Genomic DNA, 22,918 nt, shown 5'->3' with positions numbered 1-22,918 from the left:
CATCCTTCATGCAAATAGTTCACCATATGGGTTTCTGGCTTATGAGGCAGTTTGTACTCAGCAGAGAAGAGCTTGTCAAAGCTTGTCTTTGTTTAACAGAAAGATTCTTGCTTGTCTTTTCTGCTATCAGAAATAGATCTCAGCAAACAGTCTTCCCGGTCTTCAGGATATGCAGATGTTGTCTGCCCCAAATAACTGCCTAACATTTATAATCAGCTACTTGATCTAATCCAGGTGGTTACAAAGAGGGGGTCGCTTAAGGCAAGGCATTTGTTTGGAGAGCTGTGAGCAGGAGGTGGTTTTGCCGGATCTGTAGCAGCACAAAGCACCAGTTTTTCTTATCCTAATCCTAAAGCTGATGGGAAAAGATGACATTCAAGGAGACAGTACGATAGGAACAGCTCATGCTGCCGAAAGCAATCAGATATCAAAACCAGGTGATTAAAAACCATTCGGTAACTTTCTCGGAAACCATGGATGTGGGAAGGTATTATGTATGATTCCTTCTTGAAAAGCACTTGAAGAAAAGTGACAGGCAGGTGCACTTCTTCATATGCTTCCCTGCCCTGACAGGAAGGAGGAGAAGCAGCGCATTCAGTACATTCTCTACACATTGTACTGTTTTCTCCTACTGTCCTTTCATCATCAGAATAGAGGTTTTGTGAAACAGAGCAATCTGCCGAATAAATACAGTTGGGCAGGAAAGGGAGAGGGTATTGAGATACCCAGCTTTTCATCTTGGTTGTAATAAAATGGTAAAATTTGTCGGGGGGAGGGGGAGGGAAGGCTCGCAGTAGGGTTACTGCATCTTTATATATTCATATATTCCAGTTTGGTCGAGTGATTAAGGCACCAGGCTAGAAAGTGGAAGACCGTGAGTTTTGGTCCCACCTTGGCCATGAAAGCTGGCTAACCCCTAACCCTAACCCTTGGGTCAGTCAGTCTCTCTCAGCCCAACTCACTTCACAGAATTATTGTTATAGGGGGGGGGAGAAAGAAGGTGTGTTGTATATCTTTGCCAAGTTCACTTATTTGTAAAAAAATAATAAAGGCAGGATATAAATATATGAGTAAATAAATATACATTTACAAAATCACAATCTTTTTTCTAGCCCATGAGAAGATGTTTTTTTTTTTTCTGTAAACAAACAATTTCCTTCATGGTAATGATTGCCACAAACTTTATCTCATATCTTTGTATATATCCAGCTTAGGCCAAGGCATTCAGTATTTGTATTTATAACTTTGAAACTTTAGTACATTTACTGAAAGTTCTATTTTGAGAGTTTTTCTCTACTGTTTTTAGCCCTTTTCTTTCATGCCAGTTCCGAAGGTTTTTGGAATATATTTCAGAAAAGGAAATATTTGGTGGGGAGGATTTCTCATGAATGAGTTGCTGGGTTCATATTGCTAATTTAATTAGAAAGTAGCTGAGGAGTGGACCAAGTGCCCTTCACTATTCTGCTATCTTTGAACTAGCATGAGGATTTTCAAGTTTCAAAATTTAATCCTAAAATTAACTCCTAAGAATTAATGGCTATTATGAGGCAGTTCTTCCTACTGAGTTTTTTCAATAAAACAAGATAGCAAAGAAAACAGTGTAGTGATAGCATTTCCCAACCTCAGACATTTTCAGAAGTGTGTGGACTTCAACTCCCAGCAATACCACATTACTGGCTGGGGTATTTTGGGAGTTGAAGTCCACACATCTGAAAATGGCTGCAATTGAGAAGCACTGGTGAAGTGGTGGTGTTACATGTGTTGGGAAACAGCTACAATACTTTATGTTTTAAATTTTGATTATGTTAATATAACTCTTTATGCAATTATTCAATTTTAATCTTAACAATAGATTCTTAACAATCTATTCTTTCAACTTCTTAGAGGATTGGATATAAAGAAGGAAAAAAGTGGATATTAGAGCTGTGGTGGTGCAGTGGTTAGAATGTGGTAAGAATGTAATACTGCTGACTAACTCACTGCTCCCACCAGAAGTTTGATTCTGACAGGCTCAAGGTTGACACAGCCTTCCATCCTTCTGAGGTTGGTAAAATGACCCAGATTATTGGGGGCAATAAGCTGATTCTGTAAACAGTTTACAGAGGACTGTAAAGCCCTGTGAAGGGTATATAAATCTAAGTGCTAAATAACGCAGCGTGTTAATGCATACTTACCACCCGCAATGCTCCCCAGTAAACTCCCTTCAACAGATGAGGGAGGCACACTGCTGGGTTCACTAGGCACATTCCAGGGCTGCATCTTCACCCAGCTGGGAAGAAATTAACAAACAATTTCCAAAAATGATTAGAAAAAGTAAGTGTTTGAACAATGTCTTTTGGAAGGTGTTGACTGTGGTTTGAACAAGTTATCTAATTGCTCATCTTCCAGAACTTCCAGAGTCTGTTGTCTTGCCATCTCTGTCAGGCTTGGAAGCCATATTTGTATGGGGCCTCAAGCCTGCCACATATTCAAACATATTCTACTGTGAGAAAGTGGGAGGAGGGATTGTATGGAGCATGGCAGATATGTAGCCATAATAACATTCCTTCTCAAAAAGTCAAGGTCATTTCATTCCTGCACCTGGACTGGCATGGATGGGAGGAATCTTCCTTCATGACTGGTTGATTGGGCCATGTGATGGACATGTGGGTGCTGGGGCAGGGTCTTGAACTTTCAACTGGGTGGGGAAAACCTGGAAGCTTTCAGATTCGGGTTTTCCCAGATGTGCCAACATGGCTTCTTTAATAAATTTGAATTTTGAGGACCCTCTATCCTTGGATTTTTATTTAATGAAGGATGCTATTTGGAACCCTGACAGTCTCCTCACAAGGAGAAACAGTCTGGAGCACTGGTGAGGGATCTTGACTCCTCTCCTTCACTGGAGAAGAAATACAAAGAACTGGTCTATGTAGCAGCTCTTTGTTTTGCTTCAGTTGCCAGCTCCACTTTTAATGGCACAGTTTCTAGTTTCTTCATGGGAAGTCCAAAATATATGAACATTTTGAGGGTCAACTTTTGTGAGCTCACTGTCTTTTGCCTTTTTTTCTCTCAGAAAAAAACATACAAACCTAAAGCACGTGCTCTTTCAACTTTCTCATTCGATGCAGCTAGCTAGCTTTGCCTATTTATATAATGTATTTTCTGTAAATAAATCTTCCTGTTGTAATTATGAAACATTCAGTAGCCTTTCCTCAGATCAGAGTCCTTCAGTTTCCAGTAATTTCATGGATAGTCACTATCCTTGAAAATGTTTGACCTTAGGGAAAAAAAGTCTACTTCAAATTTAATTGATTTGTATTGGGTTAGCATTATTTGTTAACATAGCAACGTGTATAGAGTATATGTGTGTTAATATTTTTGTATAAGTTAAATTAGTGAAGGCACAATACACAATCTGAACAAATTCCTTCCCCAATTTTGAACTATTGGCTTGCTCCAAATCCCTTAGCGCTTGATTGCTATTCTGAATTTTTGGCACTGCTTTATTTAGATATAATTCTTTCTCTGCCCTTCTCTGGAACTCTGATTAGCTAGACAATTTTTCATCTTTCTTGTTTCTTGCTTTCTATCTTTCTTTGTGGTTTGTTTTTTTAAATCTATTTATATTCTACTGTTCTTTATGAGGAAAATAACAAAACACAGGATAATAATGACAGAGATACATACATTGTCAAAGAAAAGAAACAAAACAGCAGATAAAAGATCCATATAAAATCTACGCTTATAGACAATCCACTCATAAATGGCAAATTCAATCAGGTCTTCAATTCACTGAATAAATTGAGTCATACACCTTTCCAATGTTGCAATATCAGTCATTTAGCAATATCAGTCATTTAGCAATAAGGGCATGTTGTCTAGTAATAGTTGTCAAATTCCATGCACTAGGTATACAGTCCAAAAGAATATTATCCTTTTCAATTTAGCTTTTGTTGCACAATCATATTTATATAATCCACTACTTTTTCTCCAAACTTGGTAGGTATGAAACATTCGAGAAACATATTTTAAAGAAGCATTATTCTTCTTACATCTCCAAAGAAGCAATGTTTTTGACAGTCCTTCTCTGTACAAATGTAATGAAGTCCAATAAATTCTACATAATACTTGTCATAATTTGAAATTCATTGACACTTTTGCTGTAGAAGTTCAGACACTCTCCCATTGCCTGGACAATATAGGAACCTCTAGTTTTTTATTCCACTCATTTCCTAACATCTGCATGTCAAATTCATGTATTGACAACAAATATTTATAAAAACTAATTGTAACTTTTTTAGTTTTAAAGGATTTAACAAGTTATTCTAGTATCACAGGTGTCTTTGAAACTGGAAATGCTGCTGGTCCAAACAATGTTGTTAGCAAATGTTGTAATTGTAAATATTGGCACTAAAAATAAATACATATTTATATTTATATAAATGATTTGATGATACATCCCCCAAATAAGTAAATATTTGATGGATGATATTTATCTTTTAAAAAAGAGTATGTAAAAATTATTTTCATCTATATTTTGGGTCAAAGTCAAAATCCCCATATCATCTAATTTTTCTGTATCACAATTTTTTCTCCCAATTTTAAAAGTTCAGTCTTTCCATAAAGTCAATTTAAAATGGAAAAATGGTCAGTTTTTTTAATTAGACATTACATCCCATAATTTTCTAATTTACATAGAGATGTAGATATTTAGATACTAATACTGTCCATCCAGCCAAAGGTACTATATATATATATATCATGAGTTACAGTCCAAACTTTTTCTGGGATTTTATTTTTCAGCTGTAATCTATAAGATCTGTTATTTATCTTCATTGAATAATCATATGGGATATTGTTATCCCATATCTTTTTGGACTGATTATTTGATTATTTACTGAAGCTGTAATTTTTTTCAAGAAAGAACTGATCTTCTGAGTTGCAACCAGTACCAAATCTTGTGATGACTTACAGAGTATATAGTCAATTTGATTTTAATGTTGTCCATCTAGTGATGTGTGTAAAGCCATCTTTTAGATTGTTTGAAGAAAATATTTTCTGTACACCTTGTGTTTTTTGGCAGATCTGTTTCCTGCTTCATTTCATACCCGAAAGGACATTTTTCTCTTTATACTAGATGCTAGTTTACTTCCAACTTTAGCATTCCAGTCTCCTATGATTAATTATCTTTTATTTTAGTATTGCATTGACAAGATATTGCAAGCTCATTGTGTCCTCAGGATGTGCCTGGCCAGGTAATGATTCTGAAAAAGCCTTGCTGTATACTTCAGTTTAAAATTATGAAACACTTTTGTAGAGTTCTGATATGGTATTTTGTTTCCGGTCAGCAAAGCTTTTTACTCCTTCTTTTGAAGTAGCCTTAAGGATAATTTCTTAAAAGAAATAAAACATTTCTCAATAGGGTCCAACCATTTGATATCTAAATTCTCATTCTAATTCATCTGTATTTTTCACAGCATCTTCTTCTTCACTTCCTTCAACTAACCTCCTTTAATTTACCCATGTTCTCTTCTTGCCTCAGTATGTATGTATGTATGTATGTATGTATGTATGTATGTATGTATGTATGTATGTTACCACTATCTTACAATCAAGTTACCAGCTTTTGGTAATCAGTTTAGTGTTTGAACATTAATGCAAAATGAAATCATATATAAGAATTATCTGCTTTCCTATATAGCATACTTCTCCCTCACCAACTCAGATGGTATTTTTAGTGTATGAAAACAATTTGTATCCCTAAAGAGAGTCAGAGGAAACAGATAGACGGAATTTGATTTTTATTTTAGTATTATCTCAGAAATTGGTAACTGTATATGTATACTGACATCTATATTCAAGAAAACTCTTAACATTCTATCTGTCTGTCTGTTTATATATCTATTATTTTTGTCTATCTATCTCTATCGATATATCTGTCTTTCAGATTTATATTTTTTAATTATTTGAACAATAATTGTGACCATGATCCTGCATACACAGAATATCAGTCTGCAGTTGCTGTCCTTTGCTACTTATTCTATTCACTAAGGTAGAATTGTATGGAAGAGAATCTAATCTTCAAGATTATAAAGATGCCACATTTTACACAATTATATATTTAGTTTATTATATAAACAAGGGAACTAGGGGTGGTTGTTGTTTGATTCACACATAGGAGTTTGATACGTTCTAAAGTTGAAGCAGTTCTCAGTTGCACACAATTTATGTCATAAGCGCAACCTGAAAATTATACATCGTTATTTTCAACGCATTTGTTGTTGTTACTATTGTTGTTTTTCTTCTTCTCTTCAATTCTGGTTTATAAATTGTTTCAATTACATATTGCAATCATAATTGCTTCAATTCTAAGAAAAATATGCTCCTTATTCATAACAAGGGTTGTTTTTAAAAAATCCCAAACAGCCATGCCTCATACCTATGAAATCTGTTCCACTGAGGAAACACTGCCACTGTACACAATCTTGAAGTGCAGGTGGACCTATTCTCTTCAGTCTCCAAAGGTTTCCTGGAACACCAAGATTTAACAGCCTTCTTCAATACCAAAATGTGTGGATCTGCTCTAATCCCTACTCCTATAGGACTGGCACCATAAAAGTCACTATGCTATACTATAAATGCTTTTCTCTGCTCTTCCTGCTAACACTCCATACAGATCTTACAACTCCTTCCCAATTTCCCTGTAATGGTACTGGCAGCCTGTCCAAACTCTATGCAACCTTCTCATGACTATCAAGTCTCCGCTCAAAGACCTGTCTGAATCTTCCCTGCTCTGATTTTGCAGAACTCCCTTACCTCTTCCAGTGTGTAGCTTTCCTCAACTCTCCTAACTGGGAACATGGGTCTTTCTTGCATTCTTTTTCTGTTTCCTTCTCTTCTTTTTTCCCTATTTTTTTAATGGCTGAACCTGCTGTATAAAAATGCTTGGGAGGAAATCAAGCCTTCTAGTTACAGAAATAAGCTTTATGGCATATAAATTATAACAGGGTCTTGTTAAACTAGGTAGTTTCATGCCATGATTGAGTTGTGTGAAGAAATTTGCATGCCATCGCATCACGTTGCCAAGTCCAGATCTAAGGGAAGGTGTTTCCTATTCTAGGCTCTTGATTTCAATCCAGGTACACGTTTCTGTCTTAAGGGGATATGAAGGAGAAGGATACTGGGGATGGGTGAGGAACAGAGAGGAAAAGAAATTGTTTAGTGCATCTGAATAGAATTACTTGTTCCACTTCTCTACCCCAGACATAACTAACCAAGCCTTTCTTTTAATAAATCTGGATACTCTTAAAGCTGGAAAGATATAGATTGAATCTTGGCAGAATGCTCTACTCCATTGCTTCTAATCATTACAGTCTCTACAAGAGAAAAAGAGGTTTCAGAAAATCTCTCAAAATAAGAAATGTTTCCATGGCAGCATTTCTACCTTGAGGGTAATTCTGTAAGGAAAAGCTAGGGTCTTTCACTCCACCATCCCTCAAAGGCTCGTTATCTCCTTTCTAGTGGTGCCATTTTTTTCATTAAATTCTGAAAGGTACCTCAAAACTTATGATATCATGTTCAAATTCATTTGAAGGTCTATGGTACTCTATTGAAATACTCATTTTCAGGGAAAATAAAATAATGCATGCCAGTCCTCTTAAGCAAACCTTTTAAATCAAACTAGTAATTCACACAACCCAAAGGGGTTATGTTTAAAAGGTAAAGGTTCCCCTCTCAAATATGTGCTAGTTGTTCCTGACTCTAGGGGGCGGTGCTCATCTCCGTTTCAAAGCCAAAGAGCCAGTGCTGTCCAAATATGTTTTCGTGGTCATGCCATGTGGCCGACATGACTAAACACCGAAGGTGCATGGAATGCTCTTACCTTCCCACCAAAGGTGATCCCTATTTTTCTACTTACATTTTTTACATGATTTTGAACTGCTAGGTTGGCAGAAGCTGGGACAAGTAACGGGAGCTCATTCCATTACACGGCGCTAGGAATTCGAACTGCCGACCTTTCGGATTGACAAGCTCAGCATCTTAGCCACTGAGCCACCAAGTCCCATGGGTTATGTTGAGGCCGAAACAAAAGTGGACTTGTTTGAGATAAAATAACTTCTACATCAATTTTTCCCATCATATGTAAACTGCTTACTGTGGAATAAGTTGATTCTCTTGCCTTCTAAGACTGAGACAATCCCATAGAGAGATCTTGCAAAAATAGAGGGTCTCTACGGAGAATCTGAGTAAATGCTTTTCTCAATCTGTCTGCAGTGAGGTTGACCCCAATTATGCCACCAATCTAAGGAATAAAAAAGAAAAGAAAATGCAAGAAATAGAGAAGACGTCAACCTTTCTTTTTTGTACAGAAGCTAGGACAGTTTTAGAAGATTTGGGAGGGAATGGCTGGGCCATGCATCAGACAAACAAAGCCACTTTGTGCTGCTTGATTTCAACCATCCTTAATCACCTCCTCTGGGAAAGACAACAGAGTTCCTGTTGCTACACTTATTACAGAGAAAGAATTTGTGTAAGGTAATGTTAAAGGAGACAATCCACACTTCAGTGAAAACAAATCCTGGAGATGGAGAAATTCATGTAAAAATTAATTTAATAATACAATAATACAATAGCAGAGTTGAAAGGGACCTTGGAGGTCTTCTAGTCCAACCCCCTATCTAGGCAGGAAACCCTACACCATTCCAGACAAATGGCTATCCAACATCTTCTTAAAGACTTCCAATGTTGGGGCATTCACAACTTCTGGAGGCAAGCTGTTCCACTGATTAATTGTTCTAACTATCAGGAAATTTCTCCTCAGTTCTAAGCTTCTTCTCTCCTTGATTAGTTTCCACCCATTGCTTCTTGTTCTACCCTCAGGTGCCTTGGAAAATAGTTTGACTCCCTCTTCTTTGTAGCACCCCCTGAGATATTGGAACACTGCTATCATGTCTCCCCTAGTCCTTCTTTTTATTAAACTAGACATACCCAGTTCCTGCAACCGTTCTTCATATGTTTTAGTCTCGAGTCCCCTAATCATCTTTGTTGCTCTTCTCTGCACTCTTTCTAGAGTCTCCACATCCTTTCTACATTGTGGCAACCAAAACTTGAATGCAGTATTCCAAGTGTGGCCTTACCAAGGCATTATAAAGTGGTATTAACACTTCACGTGATCTTGATTCTGTGCCTCTGTTTATGCAGCCTAGAACTGTGTTGGCTTTTTTGGCAGCTGCTGCACACTGCTGGCTCTTATTTAAATGGTTGCCCACTATGACTCCAAGATCCCTTTCACAGTTACTACTATTGAACAAGGTACCACCTATACTGTACCTGTGCATTTCGTTTTTCTTGCCTAAATGTAGAACCTTACTCTTTTCACCATTGAATTTCATTTTATTAGATAGTGCCCAATGTTCAAGTTTGTCAAGATCCTTCTGTATCTTGAGCCTATCTTCTGGAGTGTTGGCTATTCCTGCCAGCTTGGTGTCATCTGCAAATTTGATGAGTTCCCCATTTATTCCCTCATCCAAATCATTGATGAAGATGTTGAAGAGTACTGGGCCCAAAACAGAGCCTTGAGGTACTCCACTGCATACTTCCCTCCATGAAGATGCAGTTCCATTGAGGACTACATGTTGAGTGCGGTTGGTCAGCCAGTTACAAATCCATCTGGTGGTGATGCTGTCTAACCCACATTCTTCTACTTTATCTAGTAGTAGGTTATGGTGTACCTTATCAAATGCCTTACTGAAGTCCAAGTAAACTATATCGACGGCATTCCTCTGGTCCACTAATTTTGTCACATTATCAAAGAATGCAATAAGATTAGTCTAGCATGATCTGTTTTTGACAAACCCATGTTGGCTTTTGGCTATTAGTTTGTTTGCTTCTAGGTGTTCGCTAATTCGTTGCTTGATTATCTTTTCCAGAATCTTTCCTGGTATTGAGGTCAGGCTGATAGGTCTGGTTCCACCACAAATGCGCGAACGACAAAAGCGCTCCTGACTAAACTGCGGTGACAAAACCGTGGTGACAAAACCGCGCCGACGAATGAGCGCTGAAGCGCGCCGACAACAGCACGCCGACAGAAGCGCGCTGTAACCCTAAACCTAACTCTAAACCTAACCCTAAACCTAACCCTAAACCTAACCCTAACCCTAACCCTAACCCTAACCCTAAACCTAAACCTAAACCTTACCTTAACTTAAATCGCGCTTCTGTCAGTGCTCTTTTGTCGGCGCGCTGTTGTCGGCGCACTTTGGACATCGCGGTTTTAGCACCACGGTTTTGTCGGCGCGCTTTTGTCGTTCGCGCATTTGTCGGGTCACGGATAGGTCTGTGGTTTCCTGGATCTGTTTTTTTCCCTTTTTTGAAGATGGGAACCACATCAGCTCTTTCCAGTCCTCTGGTAGTTTCCCAGTGCTCCAGGATCTCTGAAAGATATAGTTCAGTGGTTCTGAGATCTCGTCTGCCGGTTCCTTCAGAACCCTCAGGTGTAATCCATCCGGTCCTAGTGATTTGAACTCGTCTAGGGTAGACAGGTACTCACTTACCATTTTCTTCCCTATTTCAATTTGTGTTCCTAATCTGATTTTTGTGGTGCTGTTTTTGATAGGTTGGACTGTTTTATCCCTTTGTGTAAAGACAGATGCAAAACATGAGTTAAACAGTTCTGCTTTTTCCTTGTAGCTTGTCACCTTCTTGCCACTTTCTCCCAGCCAATTGTTTCCTTACCTTTTTTGTTGTTTTTAACATGTTGGAAGAAGCTTTTTTTGTTATTTTTTACTTTTATGGCAAGCCTTTCTTCATTGTGAGCCTTAGTTTTCCTCACTTTATCTTTACAGGCTCGAGCTATTTGCTGATATTCTGCCTTAGTTATGTCCCCCCCTTTCCACTTTTTATACTTTTCTTTTTTGTCTTTCAATTTGTCAGACAGTTCTTTATGCAGCCATGCTGGTTTCTTTTGGTATTGTGCTAGACTGGGCTTTTGTAATCTCATTTTTCAAAATTACCCAAGCTTCTTGAGTTGTTTTCTCCTTGAGAATTCTCATCCCTGGAATTCTTCCCAACCTCTCTCTGAGTTTATTGAAATTAGCACTCTTAAAGTCCAAGACTCTAGTTTTACTTCGTTCTACTACTTGTGTTTGCATAATGTTGAATTCCAATATTGCATAGTCACTTGCCCCCAGGGTTCCTGTGGCTTCAACACCTTCTATCATTTCCTCTCTGTTAGTGAGAATTAAGTCCAATATGGCTGATCCCCTTGTACCCTTCTCTACTTTTTGGGAAAGTAGAGGTTTGTTAGGAACCTGTTGGATCTTCCACTTGGTGCAGAGTTTGTTTCCCAGTTGATGTCAGGGTAGTTAAAATCCCCTACTACTATTGTGGTGTGGTTCCTATATACCTTTGTTAGCTGACTAGCAAAAAGTTCATCTACTTTCTCTGCTTGGTTGGGTGGCCTGTAGTATAGACCTATGGCAATGTCATTTCCCTCCCTCCCAACCTTTAATATTGACCCAAATGCATTCAAGATAGTTCTCATCATTGTTGTGCTCTATTTCTGTAGAAAGGTAATTATTTCTTATATATAGTGCAACTCCACCTCCTCTTTTATTTGATCTATTTCTTTTAAATAATTTAAATCCTTCTAGCTGTATGTTCCATTTGTCGGTTTCATCCCACCAAGTTTCTGTAATGGCAACAATATCGTATCTGCCATCTTTTACTTGAATTTCTAATTTGCCCTGTTTATTCCTCATACTCTGTGCATTGGTGTATAGACATTTGAGTCCATTTTGATTGGCCCTGTGTTTACATAACCTGTGTTATGCCTTACTGCCTCTATTTTCTTGCCACTTGTATGATTCATGCACATGGTATGGCACTGACTATTAAATGCTTGGTTTTGCTTGACAGCGGGAGTGATAATCTTACCTGCATATTTACATATTATATGAGTGATATCGGACAAATATATTCTTCCACAAAAGTCCATTTTCCATTATGAAAATTGGTTCCAAGAGGGAAAGCATTCCCATCTATTTAGTGCCTTCATTGCATCTTTTTTTTGCTAAGGTAGTAAGTCATAATTGTGATAAAACCATGTTGCATTTGGCTATGGAGCAATATCCATGGAGTTGAATCACAATTAAATGAAGCACTGATTACAGTAGTTAACAATAGTTAAGATAAATCAACTGAATTGTAGATTTTTAGTTTTCATAAATTTTCTATAGTGTACCAAGGAGGTGTGTGTTACTAACATATTCAATTACAGAAAATGAGAAATCCTTGAATAGAAACACTTTTCTGTGTTTTAGATCTCCTTTAGAAATCCTGAACTATTTGTTTAACATGGTGAGAAAGGAAATCCCATATATAGAACAAAACCATCCACCTTTAAACCATGTAAAAAGAATAGTAGTAGAGATGATATCCTACAGTGATGAAAACTGCAACAAGGTTCTACATCGCTTCATGTCTATTTTTATTCCCCTCCTTGTCTTACTTAACAACTTTACCTGTGTATGCAAAAGATGCTATCTGAAAACAAAAAGCAAATCTGTATTTGGGAAACTTGCAACTTTCACCTGAGAACTGATCTCTGAAATGCTAATTTCTTCATGAAAAAGAACATTGTTTTCTTGTTATTTTATTCAGCAAGCCTGCATGCTCATCTTAACCCTATTTGATACTTGGGCATTAAGATAACTCCAGGATCAAATTTGATAATATAGGGGAATTCTCTGGTTAGTTGTGTTTATATATATACAACAATATATATACTGTATATATATATGGACAGAGGACCTTGAAATAGAGGACTTCAAATTTATACCCATACTGTTATGCCCTCCCTGTCTTATCATTTGTAGAAGAATTTTCAGCAGGAAAACACCATGGAGCAAGGGAGAATTTTGAAAAGCATTATGTTCCCATAATGCCTTATCCCTAATTGAGACCCTACTGCTGCTGTTGCGACAAAAATATAAACAAAAATTGCATGTGGGTAATACATGGTGTAATTTGACCCTCCAGAAAAACATGAATTCCATGTTTAACATACTGAGAATCAAAAGGACAAGAATAAATAATTGTTGTTTGAATAGAATGGCAAACAATAATTGATATAGCTGCTGCCGATTAAAATAGCTATAGTAGAATGAAATGGTACCATGCTAAAGTACAGATGGGACATACTTTGTTTAAATGATCTCCTGGGTAAAATATTATCTGAAAATAAAACTATAGCATTTTTCCAAATGACTCCCAATGTAATAGTCATTCCTTTTCATGGTTCTGTGGTTTGTGACTCTAGAGTTAGAAACATAATCTTAAGATCCTGATTGCCCTATCAACTCACTTTGATGCTCCTCTCTGACCTTTTAATCCTAATCAGCTAAACAATTTAGTACAGCTTACAACTTTATGATAACTGTCTTTTTTGTTTTGCTCTCTATTCTTCTACCACCCTTGTTCTAAATCATGCATGCCCAACTCATGGGCTGCATGTGGCTTTGGACAGCTACTTTCTGGCACCACAAGACACCCCCCCCCAAAAAATAAAGGAAAGTTGTTACTTATATACATTAGCTATGTTATATATTTCCTATGTGACCCCAAAAATTCCTCTTCACTCAGTGCAGCCCAGGCAAGCAAAAAAGTTTGATACTCCTGATCTAAATGATATTGGGGGCTAGGGGGGAGAGAAAATCCAAGTGATAAGCTTGTGAGGGAATGTTTTCTGACTTTGTTTTAAGCCAGTAAATCAAGAGCTTTTAACAGCCTAATCAAGACTGGTCCAAAACACTAGAGCAGACAGAATTAAAAAAAATTCAAATCTTTTATTAGAAATTCTTCAATTACATCTTAAAACAGGAACAAGCAATTGTTTGAAAGCAGACGCAGGAGAGCACTAGAGCTATATAAATAATTATTATTTTATCAGCAGGTTATAAATCTTGATACAGAGACAAAGGCTGGCTATTTATTTAGAGAGCAGCAAGATTTGAAGAGTTTGCTTGCCTTGTAATTATACCTAGCACTCCAACATAGTCAAGAATATTTAGAGACAGGAAAGCCAAGTTCAAGATAAGTACATAGATTGAGTCAGTCTGAAAAGTAAGCCAAATGTCTGATCACAGGGAAAAGAGGCACTAATTGGAACAGGGTATTAGAGACACAGAAATATAGAAGCAGGAATGTAGTTTCCAATAGAGGGAATATCTGAAATTCACTGTTATGTAGGCAGTTCCTGGCTGTGTTAATCAAAGAAGTTAATGTCGCTTTCCCTCAAAGTCCTGGTCATCAGAATCAGCTGCCAACTGGGTTGAGTCAGACCCATCACTCTTAGGTGACTAACAGCCTGTTGCCTCTTGAACTTCAGGCCAACAGCTTGTTAAGATCTTTACTTCAGCTTCCAAAACAATGGAGCCAGAGGAGTCCATAAGACATGCCAAACAATATCAAAAAACCTTGCTTTTGTAGGTTTAATAAGAGTAAACAGCACACTGTCATTCATAGTTATTTAGATCAAAGCCATCTCTACCAAATAAATTTAGAATTAACATCTATTAACTTTCAACCATTTTGAGGCTTGCAAACAGCCATCATTGGCTAGACATGACACCATTTTCTAAGGCATCAGAGCACTTTGTATCTTAGCCCACAGCTAATTCTTTTGAAAATACATCATCTGTTGCCAGTTTGGGAGAGTTTTCCAATATACCTCTTCAGTGGCCACCATCTGCTAAACATCTTAATAGTGAAAAATATGTTTGTAATTAGCCTGGTATTAAAGGATTTTAGTAAAAGTTAAATTAGACAAATGGGCTACTTTGCCAGAAGCATGCCATTGCATTTCATGCCTCAAAACTGATTTCATGCCAGTCCTTTGTAATATTAACATAGACAGCAGATGGATGACTAGTATATTTTCTCCACCTATGTGCATGCTCATAAAATTCAAATGGCACATACTTTAGATAAGGCAAGATTTTATTAAATTTTTATTTAAACTCTTTGGGCAGTTTACAATAAAATACACCCAAAGACATAATTTCAGTAAAAACATATGCAATAAAGCCAAACTAAATACAAAATGAAAACACTGTGCAAATTAAGCAACAGCAAGGTGATAATTCAAAACCAAAAATAATACAAATTAAAGGCATTTAAAAATATGATGCTCTAGGGTAGGAAATTCTATAAATGGAGTACCCCCACAAAAAGTTTTCCCCAACCCACCTCCCTTAATGCAAGCATAAGGAGAAAGGCCTCATTAAAAAATCAGGTAACATGGTCCTAAGCAACTTAATGCTTTAAAAATCAAAATAATTGCTGTGAACTGGATATGGAAATGGACACAGTCAATATGGATGAATGAAATACTGACTTAATATATAAATAGTGGCCCTTTCTAATGAACCATCTTGCCTCCCTATTTTGAACTAACTAAAGTTTATGGACCACTTCAGCTCCAGATACAATGTATTCCTATAGTCTAATCAGAAAATCATCAGAATTAAGTATTGTGAAACAGTGGTGGGATTAAAAAAAAAACAACTACCAGTTCTATAGACGTGGCTTAGTGGGCGTGGTGTGGTGGGCGTGGCATGGTAGGCATGGCAGGGGAAAGATACTGCAAAAATCTCCATTCCCTCCCGATCAGCTGGGACTTGGGAAGCAGAGAATAGATGGGGGCAGGTCAGAGGTGGTATTTGGTTCTCTGAACTACTCAAAATTTCCACTGCCGGTTCTCCAGAACTGATCAGAACCTGCTGAATACCACCCCTGTTGTGAAATTATTTCTGTCCACATAAAGTTGCAGTTGGTAAATCAGTAATGGTTAAGTAATGGTGGTGAAAAAAAGCAAGGGGGATTAAATGGGGCCCTGAGGGACTCCATAATGAAACAGCCTTGAAGCAGAATAGTAATCCTTCAGCACCACCTTCCGGAAACAATCATCTAAAATATTTACTCTATAAAACACATTTAATACCAGCCAAATTGTTTAATGACAGAACAGAACATTAAATTTGCGGATGCCTCCAAAGCTAAGAAGGTTAGCTAGGAAGCTACCAGGAAAAAAAAGGAAAGTAGATTGGACTGAGAAATTAAGAAGCATTCCAGAAGGCAGCTTTAAGAATAAATGAGTTTGTGTAATCCCAGGAATCAAGGATATCAAAAAGGAGCGGAAATGCTTTCTTCATGAGATATGACAATATTCTGCTACAGTTTCTCCTAATCCTTTTGAGCAATGTAGTTCTTTACTATTATATTTTGATTTAGACAACTCTTGAAGAGTATCACATGTTTTTAAATCTATGTATACATATAGATAGATAGAATTGTACTGAATTTCAAACTTGCTGAAATTCTTACATAATGCAACTCGTCCCTTATTATTTTTTAGATATAATTAAAATAATTCCTCAATGTATTCAACAGAATTTTTCAACCAATTTACTTCAGGGATTTCTTCCACCCACTTCCTCTGCACATCTGTGCTAATTTGCTGTTCTTCCCAAAGGCTAGCTAAAAGAGAGAGCAGAAAGACGCAAACATTTTCTCCCTAGTGGCCCAAAGGTCAGAAAGTGTATAGCTGGGCAGACCAGCCACTGAACACCCATCTAGGGCTGATCACCAGCTGGGAAATTGTGATAAAAGAGATGGTTCAGTGAACAGTTATAATTGGCTCCATTTGGAGGTCTGCTTGACAAGCTGTGCTAAAGCACAGCAGAGAGTCTTTGTGTGCTAGTCGGGAACTCCTGCTCTACGGAGCTCAGCTAGTGACCTATGAAGAAATACATTTTTCCTACCATCCGCCATTAAAATGATCAGCCCAGATCTAGTCATTCTGATGCACGAGTGGATCTCCAAAAGAGCAGGCCTAAGACTCTTCTTGATCTTAAGGGAAGCGCAAGATCCTTGCCTTTTTTGTTCTTGGAAAACTGTCTCAGCATTAAAGGGAGTTTAAAAAATGTTTATTTGAACATTCAAGACTCTGGTGCTGTGAGCTATTGTTAGTATGGACCCCTCGTGATGAAAGCTTAATGAATATTACCTGTTTCTACTACAAAGAAATGGGAGTGCCTGAAATCACACAACTTCCTAGGCTGTGAGTTCTGATCTCTGTGAACACTGAACATGGAAAGAAGGGTCAACAGAATCTCTTGGTTGTGAGGAATAACATTTTCCTGGTAATATATGAAGCAAAACTTTATAGTCAAGCTTTTGCTGACCATCTCCCCATAACCCCCATTCCTTTCATTTACATCAGAGTTGGGGAATTATGGCCTTTTTATGACTGGCTCAGGAATTCTGGGACTTGAAGTCCAGAAGTCATAAAGGGGCCATTGTTTCCCATCAGAGTTTGTGGCAGACACACCATGACTTTTGCTTGTGTGGCAAGCTTTCAGTGAAACAGCTACAGGCATTCTTATATACCATTTTATTATTATATTATAAGAGCTATGATGGCGCAGTGGTTAGAATGAAGCATTACAGGCTAATTTTGCTGAGTGCCAACAGTTCGATTCTCACTAACTTAAGATTGACTCAGCCTTCCATCTCTCTAGATCAGTAAAAGGAGGACCCAGATTGTTAAGGGCAATATGCTGACTAGGTAAATTACTTGGAGAGGGCTGTAAAGCACTGTAAAGCTCTAGATATAACTCTAAATGCTATTGCTACTTATTTCTGAGTGACAAAAATATGTTCATAAATTAAGGGGGAGGGAATCCACCACTGCAGTAGACCCAGATAATCATTACAGATTGACCTATCCTGTGCAGATTATTATTTCTAGAATGTATCATTGTTTTAAACAGAACATATGCCATTTTCTTAACAAAATGGGGGAGGGTTAGCATTTGTCTTATAGGAACAACCCTCTGCCAAGCTTACTAATCACTTTGTCTGCACATCTAATATTGTCCCATTTTGTTTAAGCTGGCAGGATTCATCTACGCCTGTTATGTTGTGAAATGTATCACCGAAGAAGAGGACAGCTGTAAGTACTAAAGGTTTATTACGTGCGGATTGAAATCATTTTTATATCACCCATCTCGCTCATCCATTCCACTCTAATACCATTCTGAATACTTTGTCATGCTATAAAAGATAGGAATAAGTTAAAGTTTAGAAGCTTGCCTAACATATGGGCTCCTAAAAAGCTCCCAATTGTTTGAAGCCAATGGAGAGAATGGTAATATGCAGCTTTACAAAATAATTACTTTGTTCTGAAATCAAGCTGCGCAAATTCTCTCCCTCCAAACTTTCTTCACTAGCACAGCTCGTTTTGTTTCTCACTATGACTGATAACTACAACCTTACTAATGCTTTATCCTGTATGTAAACCTCTCATAATTGGCTATGGGATTTGTGGTGGCATTTGGCAAGGATAGATACAGTTTCATGGCAAAGAGATGAAGTAAAGGAGAGTCTGCTAACATCAAAAGAGAATGCAACATATATATATGAATGACTTTTTCTTGGTTTAACATGCCTGTACACCTAGTTGAATAACATGATTACCCATAGTTCAGTGGTTTTAGTTTTACTTTTGATAAAGGCATAGGTGTGTGTGAATTATGATGCAGTTCAGAATTCAGTAATGTCACGGTCTGATTTGGATTTGAGTTTCTAAGGAAAGGGGCTTCCATTTAATCAATTCAGGATTTGTGATTCAATTTGATAAAAGATTCAGCAACATATTACAATGTGAAAACGTCAACTTGTCGACGATTGTTCCTGTTTTTTTCTTTGCCAGCCTTTTGTAAGTCACTAAAAATCTGCCTTTGCCATCAGTCCTAGGGCCCTGATAGTAAGGGTGAGCCCAATTTGTGGTTAGTTTGAGTGTTTATGAGTATTCGCTGTTTCTATCCTATGCTTTTCCTGGGTTTTTCCCCCCAATGCTGTGTTCTTATTGCAAGAGCCAAGGTGGCGCAGTGGTTAAATGCAGCACTGCAGGCTACTGCTAGATCAGCAGTTCAGTGGTTCAAATCTCACCGGCTCAGGGTTGACTCAGCCTTCCATCCTTCCGAGGTGGGTAAAATGAGGACCCAGATTGTTGGGGGCAATATGCTGACTCTCTGTAAACCGCTTAGAGAGGGCTGAAAGCCCTATGAAGCGGTATATAAGTCTACTGCTATTTTGCTCTGATTTAATTATTAGTCTTTCAGAGATATGTGAGATGGGCAGCCATGTAAATTTATTAATTAAATAAATAATGCTCTGAAGAGGGTGTTGTCACAATGCTGTACACAATACACTAAGTTATAAAGATTTAGTCTGCATTGTCTACAGTTTTTCAGCAATGGGCATGCAGTCTTAGATTCATTCATGCAATGAAGACTTAATACAGTACAAGCTAGTGACAGTGAAGTAGCAGAAGGCAGACGTAAGGATTGCATATTTGTTGGGGTAGGCAGAATCAAAGGGAAATAAAAGATGAAACTGAAAGAATTGAAGAATGGCAATTTAGATGTAGGACACAAAACTAGGTAGAGTGAAATATAAGAAAAGGTAAAGGTAAACAAAGATTTGAGGAAAGACAAGAAAAACTGTTAAAGAAGAGCAGCAGAATAATTGGAAAGTCCCCTTCTCCCCTTCTTTTGTACTTTTTTTTACTTCCTTCTCTCCCTCCCTCCTTCCTTTGTTCTTAAAGAAATTATGTCAGAAGAGAGAGACACAAAGAGCAAGGCAACACTCTTCCCAATGCTTTGACAGGTAGGGATTGTGGAGATAATAAAAGTTATGAGGAATTGACTTGTATCAGCCAGCCTCTTACACTAGCCAGTTCCCAGTCCCTTTGATTTTCTCTACATATGGAAAGCTGCAATAACCATTGAGTCTCTGAAAGCCCAATATTACAGTTGACTTTTTCTGAAATTGTTTAAAGACACTGCCTTGATTCTATATCCTGAATGACCTTGGAGATTTTTGAGTGGAATCTCCCTTTAAAGCTGCACACAATCCTAATAGTCACCACCTCTTCCTTGAGTTTATTATGTTATCATTTTTAACTTCCATTCTATCTTTTGCACTGTACATCAGGACCGTGGACAAACATTACAAACAGTTCAAATATTGTAGGCACAATCTAGCTACATACACAAAATATAAATTAGAAGTATATTTCCCCGTAACAATTTACTTGCAGTTTTTTCGTCAGATATGTGCCAACATAACAAAATGTTTCTGAAGGTAGAAGTACATATTATGTCTAAGAGGTCTAGAAAGCAAAAGCTCTGTGTTGAGTTTTCTCACCATTCCAAAATGTTCACTCACTTATTATCTTACGTCTCAAATTCTGCTACAACATCCTTTTAAGGAGTCCTGGGTGGCGTAGTAGTTAGAATACAGCATTGCAGGCAAACTCTGCCAACTGCCAGCAGTTTGATGCTGACTGGGTTCAAAGTTGACTCAGCCTTTCATTCTTGTAATCGGTAAAATGAGAACCCAGATTTTTGTAGGCAATAGGCTGGCATTGTAAACCACCTAGAGAATGCACAATGGAGCAGTATACAAGTCTAGGTGCTATTGCTAATTTATGTTGAGGACAATATAATAATGTCCACAATGCAAATAAATACACTTAAAATGCTATTGGGAGATGGAGAGGTGTTAGAATTGACAAAAGACTACTATTTTTCAGCTCCAGTCTGTGTTGAACATGACATCTACTTCTGCCCTGAAGATACAAATGTTGTTTTTAAAAAATATTTCAGTAACCATGTGCATTGTTTAGCATTCTGAAGTCTCTTAGATTTCACCAGGAGAAGAAAATTAAGTTCTAACTGTGGCTGGATTAGATATCATGTTGTGGAGCAAAATTCTTTCCTAGTTTTCTTTCATAAAAGAAAATCCATGAAGTCTGGGATAAAGGATGCATGAATACCTCAAATCTTTTTCTTCTCTCATAATTGACATGTTTATTTTATAATAATTGACATGTTTGTTTTATTATTCAATATAAGTACAATATAAGGTGTTTTAATGATCCAAGAATATGCCAGAGCAGAAGATGAATTTATTTTATGCTTTGTTTTATAGACCTTAGGCAGATATTAATAATCACTCTATAAAAGGGAAATATTCCAATAAACCATCTGATCAAGAAAAAAAATTGTTTAGCTACATGTTCACTATCTCCTTGGTGTCCTAAGAAGGTTGTAAATAGGCCTAGAGCTTAAGATATCTTTATTTCCCTATAAAATGAACAGCTGTAGCAAGTTGTATTAGCAAGGAGAGGTAAAAATCTCTCTCAGGTTGAATACCTGCTGACTTCATGAACATCTCTATGTATTTCTTTGAACAACCATACATAAGTGATTTCCCTTGCTGTCTTTAGTGGTTCCCCTCTCCACAACTTCTTAGTTCAGCCTACAGAGACATTTTAGTAATCTCTTGTGGGTATCTTAAGGCTAAGAATCAGCCCCAGTCAGCTGAGAGAAGAGGAAACAAAAATTAGTTATAGTCTCCAATAACATACAGGATCATTTCACATTCCATATCATACTATGTAGCAGCTGAATGAAATTATGTTTGGGTTGGATAGTATTGTAAATTAGGCAGATTCATATTCTAAATCATTAAGGTCCCTAATGTAGTTAAAATACTCTGGCATTAAAATAGTCATTTTATTATTTTAGATAAACTGTCCAAAATTTTCTTGGGAAATATTCAGTGAAATCTGGAACTCTGGGAACAGTGCTTCATATGCCAAGGCGTAAACAATATCAATTAATGGAAGATTTTCTAAGGAAAGTAGATAGGGAAAATGAATTAAGTTGTAAAATAGAATGTAAACCTAAAGATTAAACCTTTTAGAAATAAAATGTGATAGAGTTAGAGTTCTATGACGCAGAGAGGAAATCTGTGTTTCCCTTATTTTTCACAGTCGCTGAATTGGATACCATAAACCAATTGTATTCTACTGTCACTGGAAATATTAGCAGTACCAATTTAAAGCAACTAAAATGTCAACATTTATCTTTCACGATGGAATATCTTATTCACACATTATAGTTATTTTTGGAACTCTTATTAGAACTACATTTTCTTCAAATTGCACAGTAATTTTATTACTTTGAAATATTCATTTAATCAGTTTAAACTCTATGCAATTTGATTCCTCCAATACAAGCTTTATGTCCACTTCCCCAACAATTCTGGTTCTTTTTTTTACAAAAACATTAAATATTTAGTTACTTCATAAAAAGCTCTAGAGAGTCATCAATAAAACACCAGCCTGCTGGGATTCGTAGATTACATGAAATTAAAAGAAGAGTTTCTAAGACTGCTTTCCCTTTTGGCACTGCTGTGCCCTAATAAAAAAGAAATGGTGTAAACGTAGTGAACTTTAAAAGATAAAGTCATATTACCATATCTAAAACAGCTCTTCTCAGCTGTATGTTCTTCACATCGTTGTACTTCAATATCCATAATCCCTATCAAGAGTAGCAAAAGGCTGCTTTTGTGTGTGCAAGTTGTTGTTGTTGTTGTTGTTGTTGTTGTTGTTTTACTCCTTGTGACTATCTGGACTAGTCTCTGCAATTTTCTTGGTCAGAAGAAATTTACAAACCAATTTTTGGTAAGTGGTTTACCCTTGCCTGCTTCATAGAACTGAGAGAGAGTGGCTGGCCCAAGGTTACCCAGTTGGCTTTGTGGCTAAAATAGGCTGCTCTCCAGTTTTCTAACCTGGTGACTTTATCACCACATCTTGAACTTTAATATATGTGGAGATGAAGACATGGTGGAGGCTTTCAAAAGAGCTTTTCCTGGTTCCACTTTAGGATAAATGCAGTTTGCCAAATAGGATTATTTAGATAAATATATTATTTTTAAATCATTTAGGGCAGAGCTTTTGTTGTGTAATAACTTCTTTTGTGACCCATATCACTTAGTTTCCACATTTCTTTCTATTATTCTGTTT

The 22,918-nt window shown here is 37.1% G+C and overlaps 1 protein-coding gene across 6 annotated transcripts in view; it reads left to right on the top strand.

Moving 5' to 3' along the window:
• Positions 1-22,918, top strand: part of NKAIN2 (sodium/potassium transporting ATPase interacting 2) — a 595,332-nt gene that overhangs the window by 536,561 nt on the left and 35,853 nt on the right. For 5 of the 6 annotated variants that reach the window (XM_087718532.1, XM_087718534.1, XM_087718536.1 and 2 more), the window contains exon 5: positions 17,932-17,992. In XM_087718532.1, coding sequence (XP_087574658.1) covers positions 17,932-17,992 — 61 coding nt within the window. Of the gene's footprint in view, positions 1-17,931; positions 18,004-22,918 lie in introns of those variants that run through there. The other variant, XM_014064022.2, reaches the window with a different exon arrangement.

Source organism: Thamnophis sirtalis, unplaced genomic scaffold (genome assembly GCF_051295495.1).
Source record: "Thamnophis sirtalis isolate CommonGarterSnake01/CBP01778 unplaced genomic scaffold, rThaSir2_p1.2 scaffold_6, whole genome shotgun sequence".
Lineage (NCBI taxonomy): Eukaryota > Metazoa > Chordata > Lepidosauria > Squamata > Natricidae > Thamnophis > Thamnophis sirtalis.
Note: the sequence above shows the minus strand (reverse complement) of the source record. Positions and strands in the feature narration are given on the sequence as shown.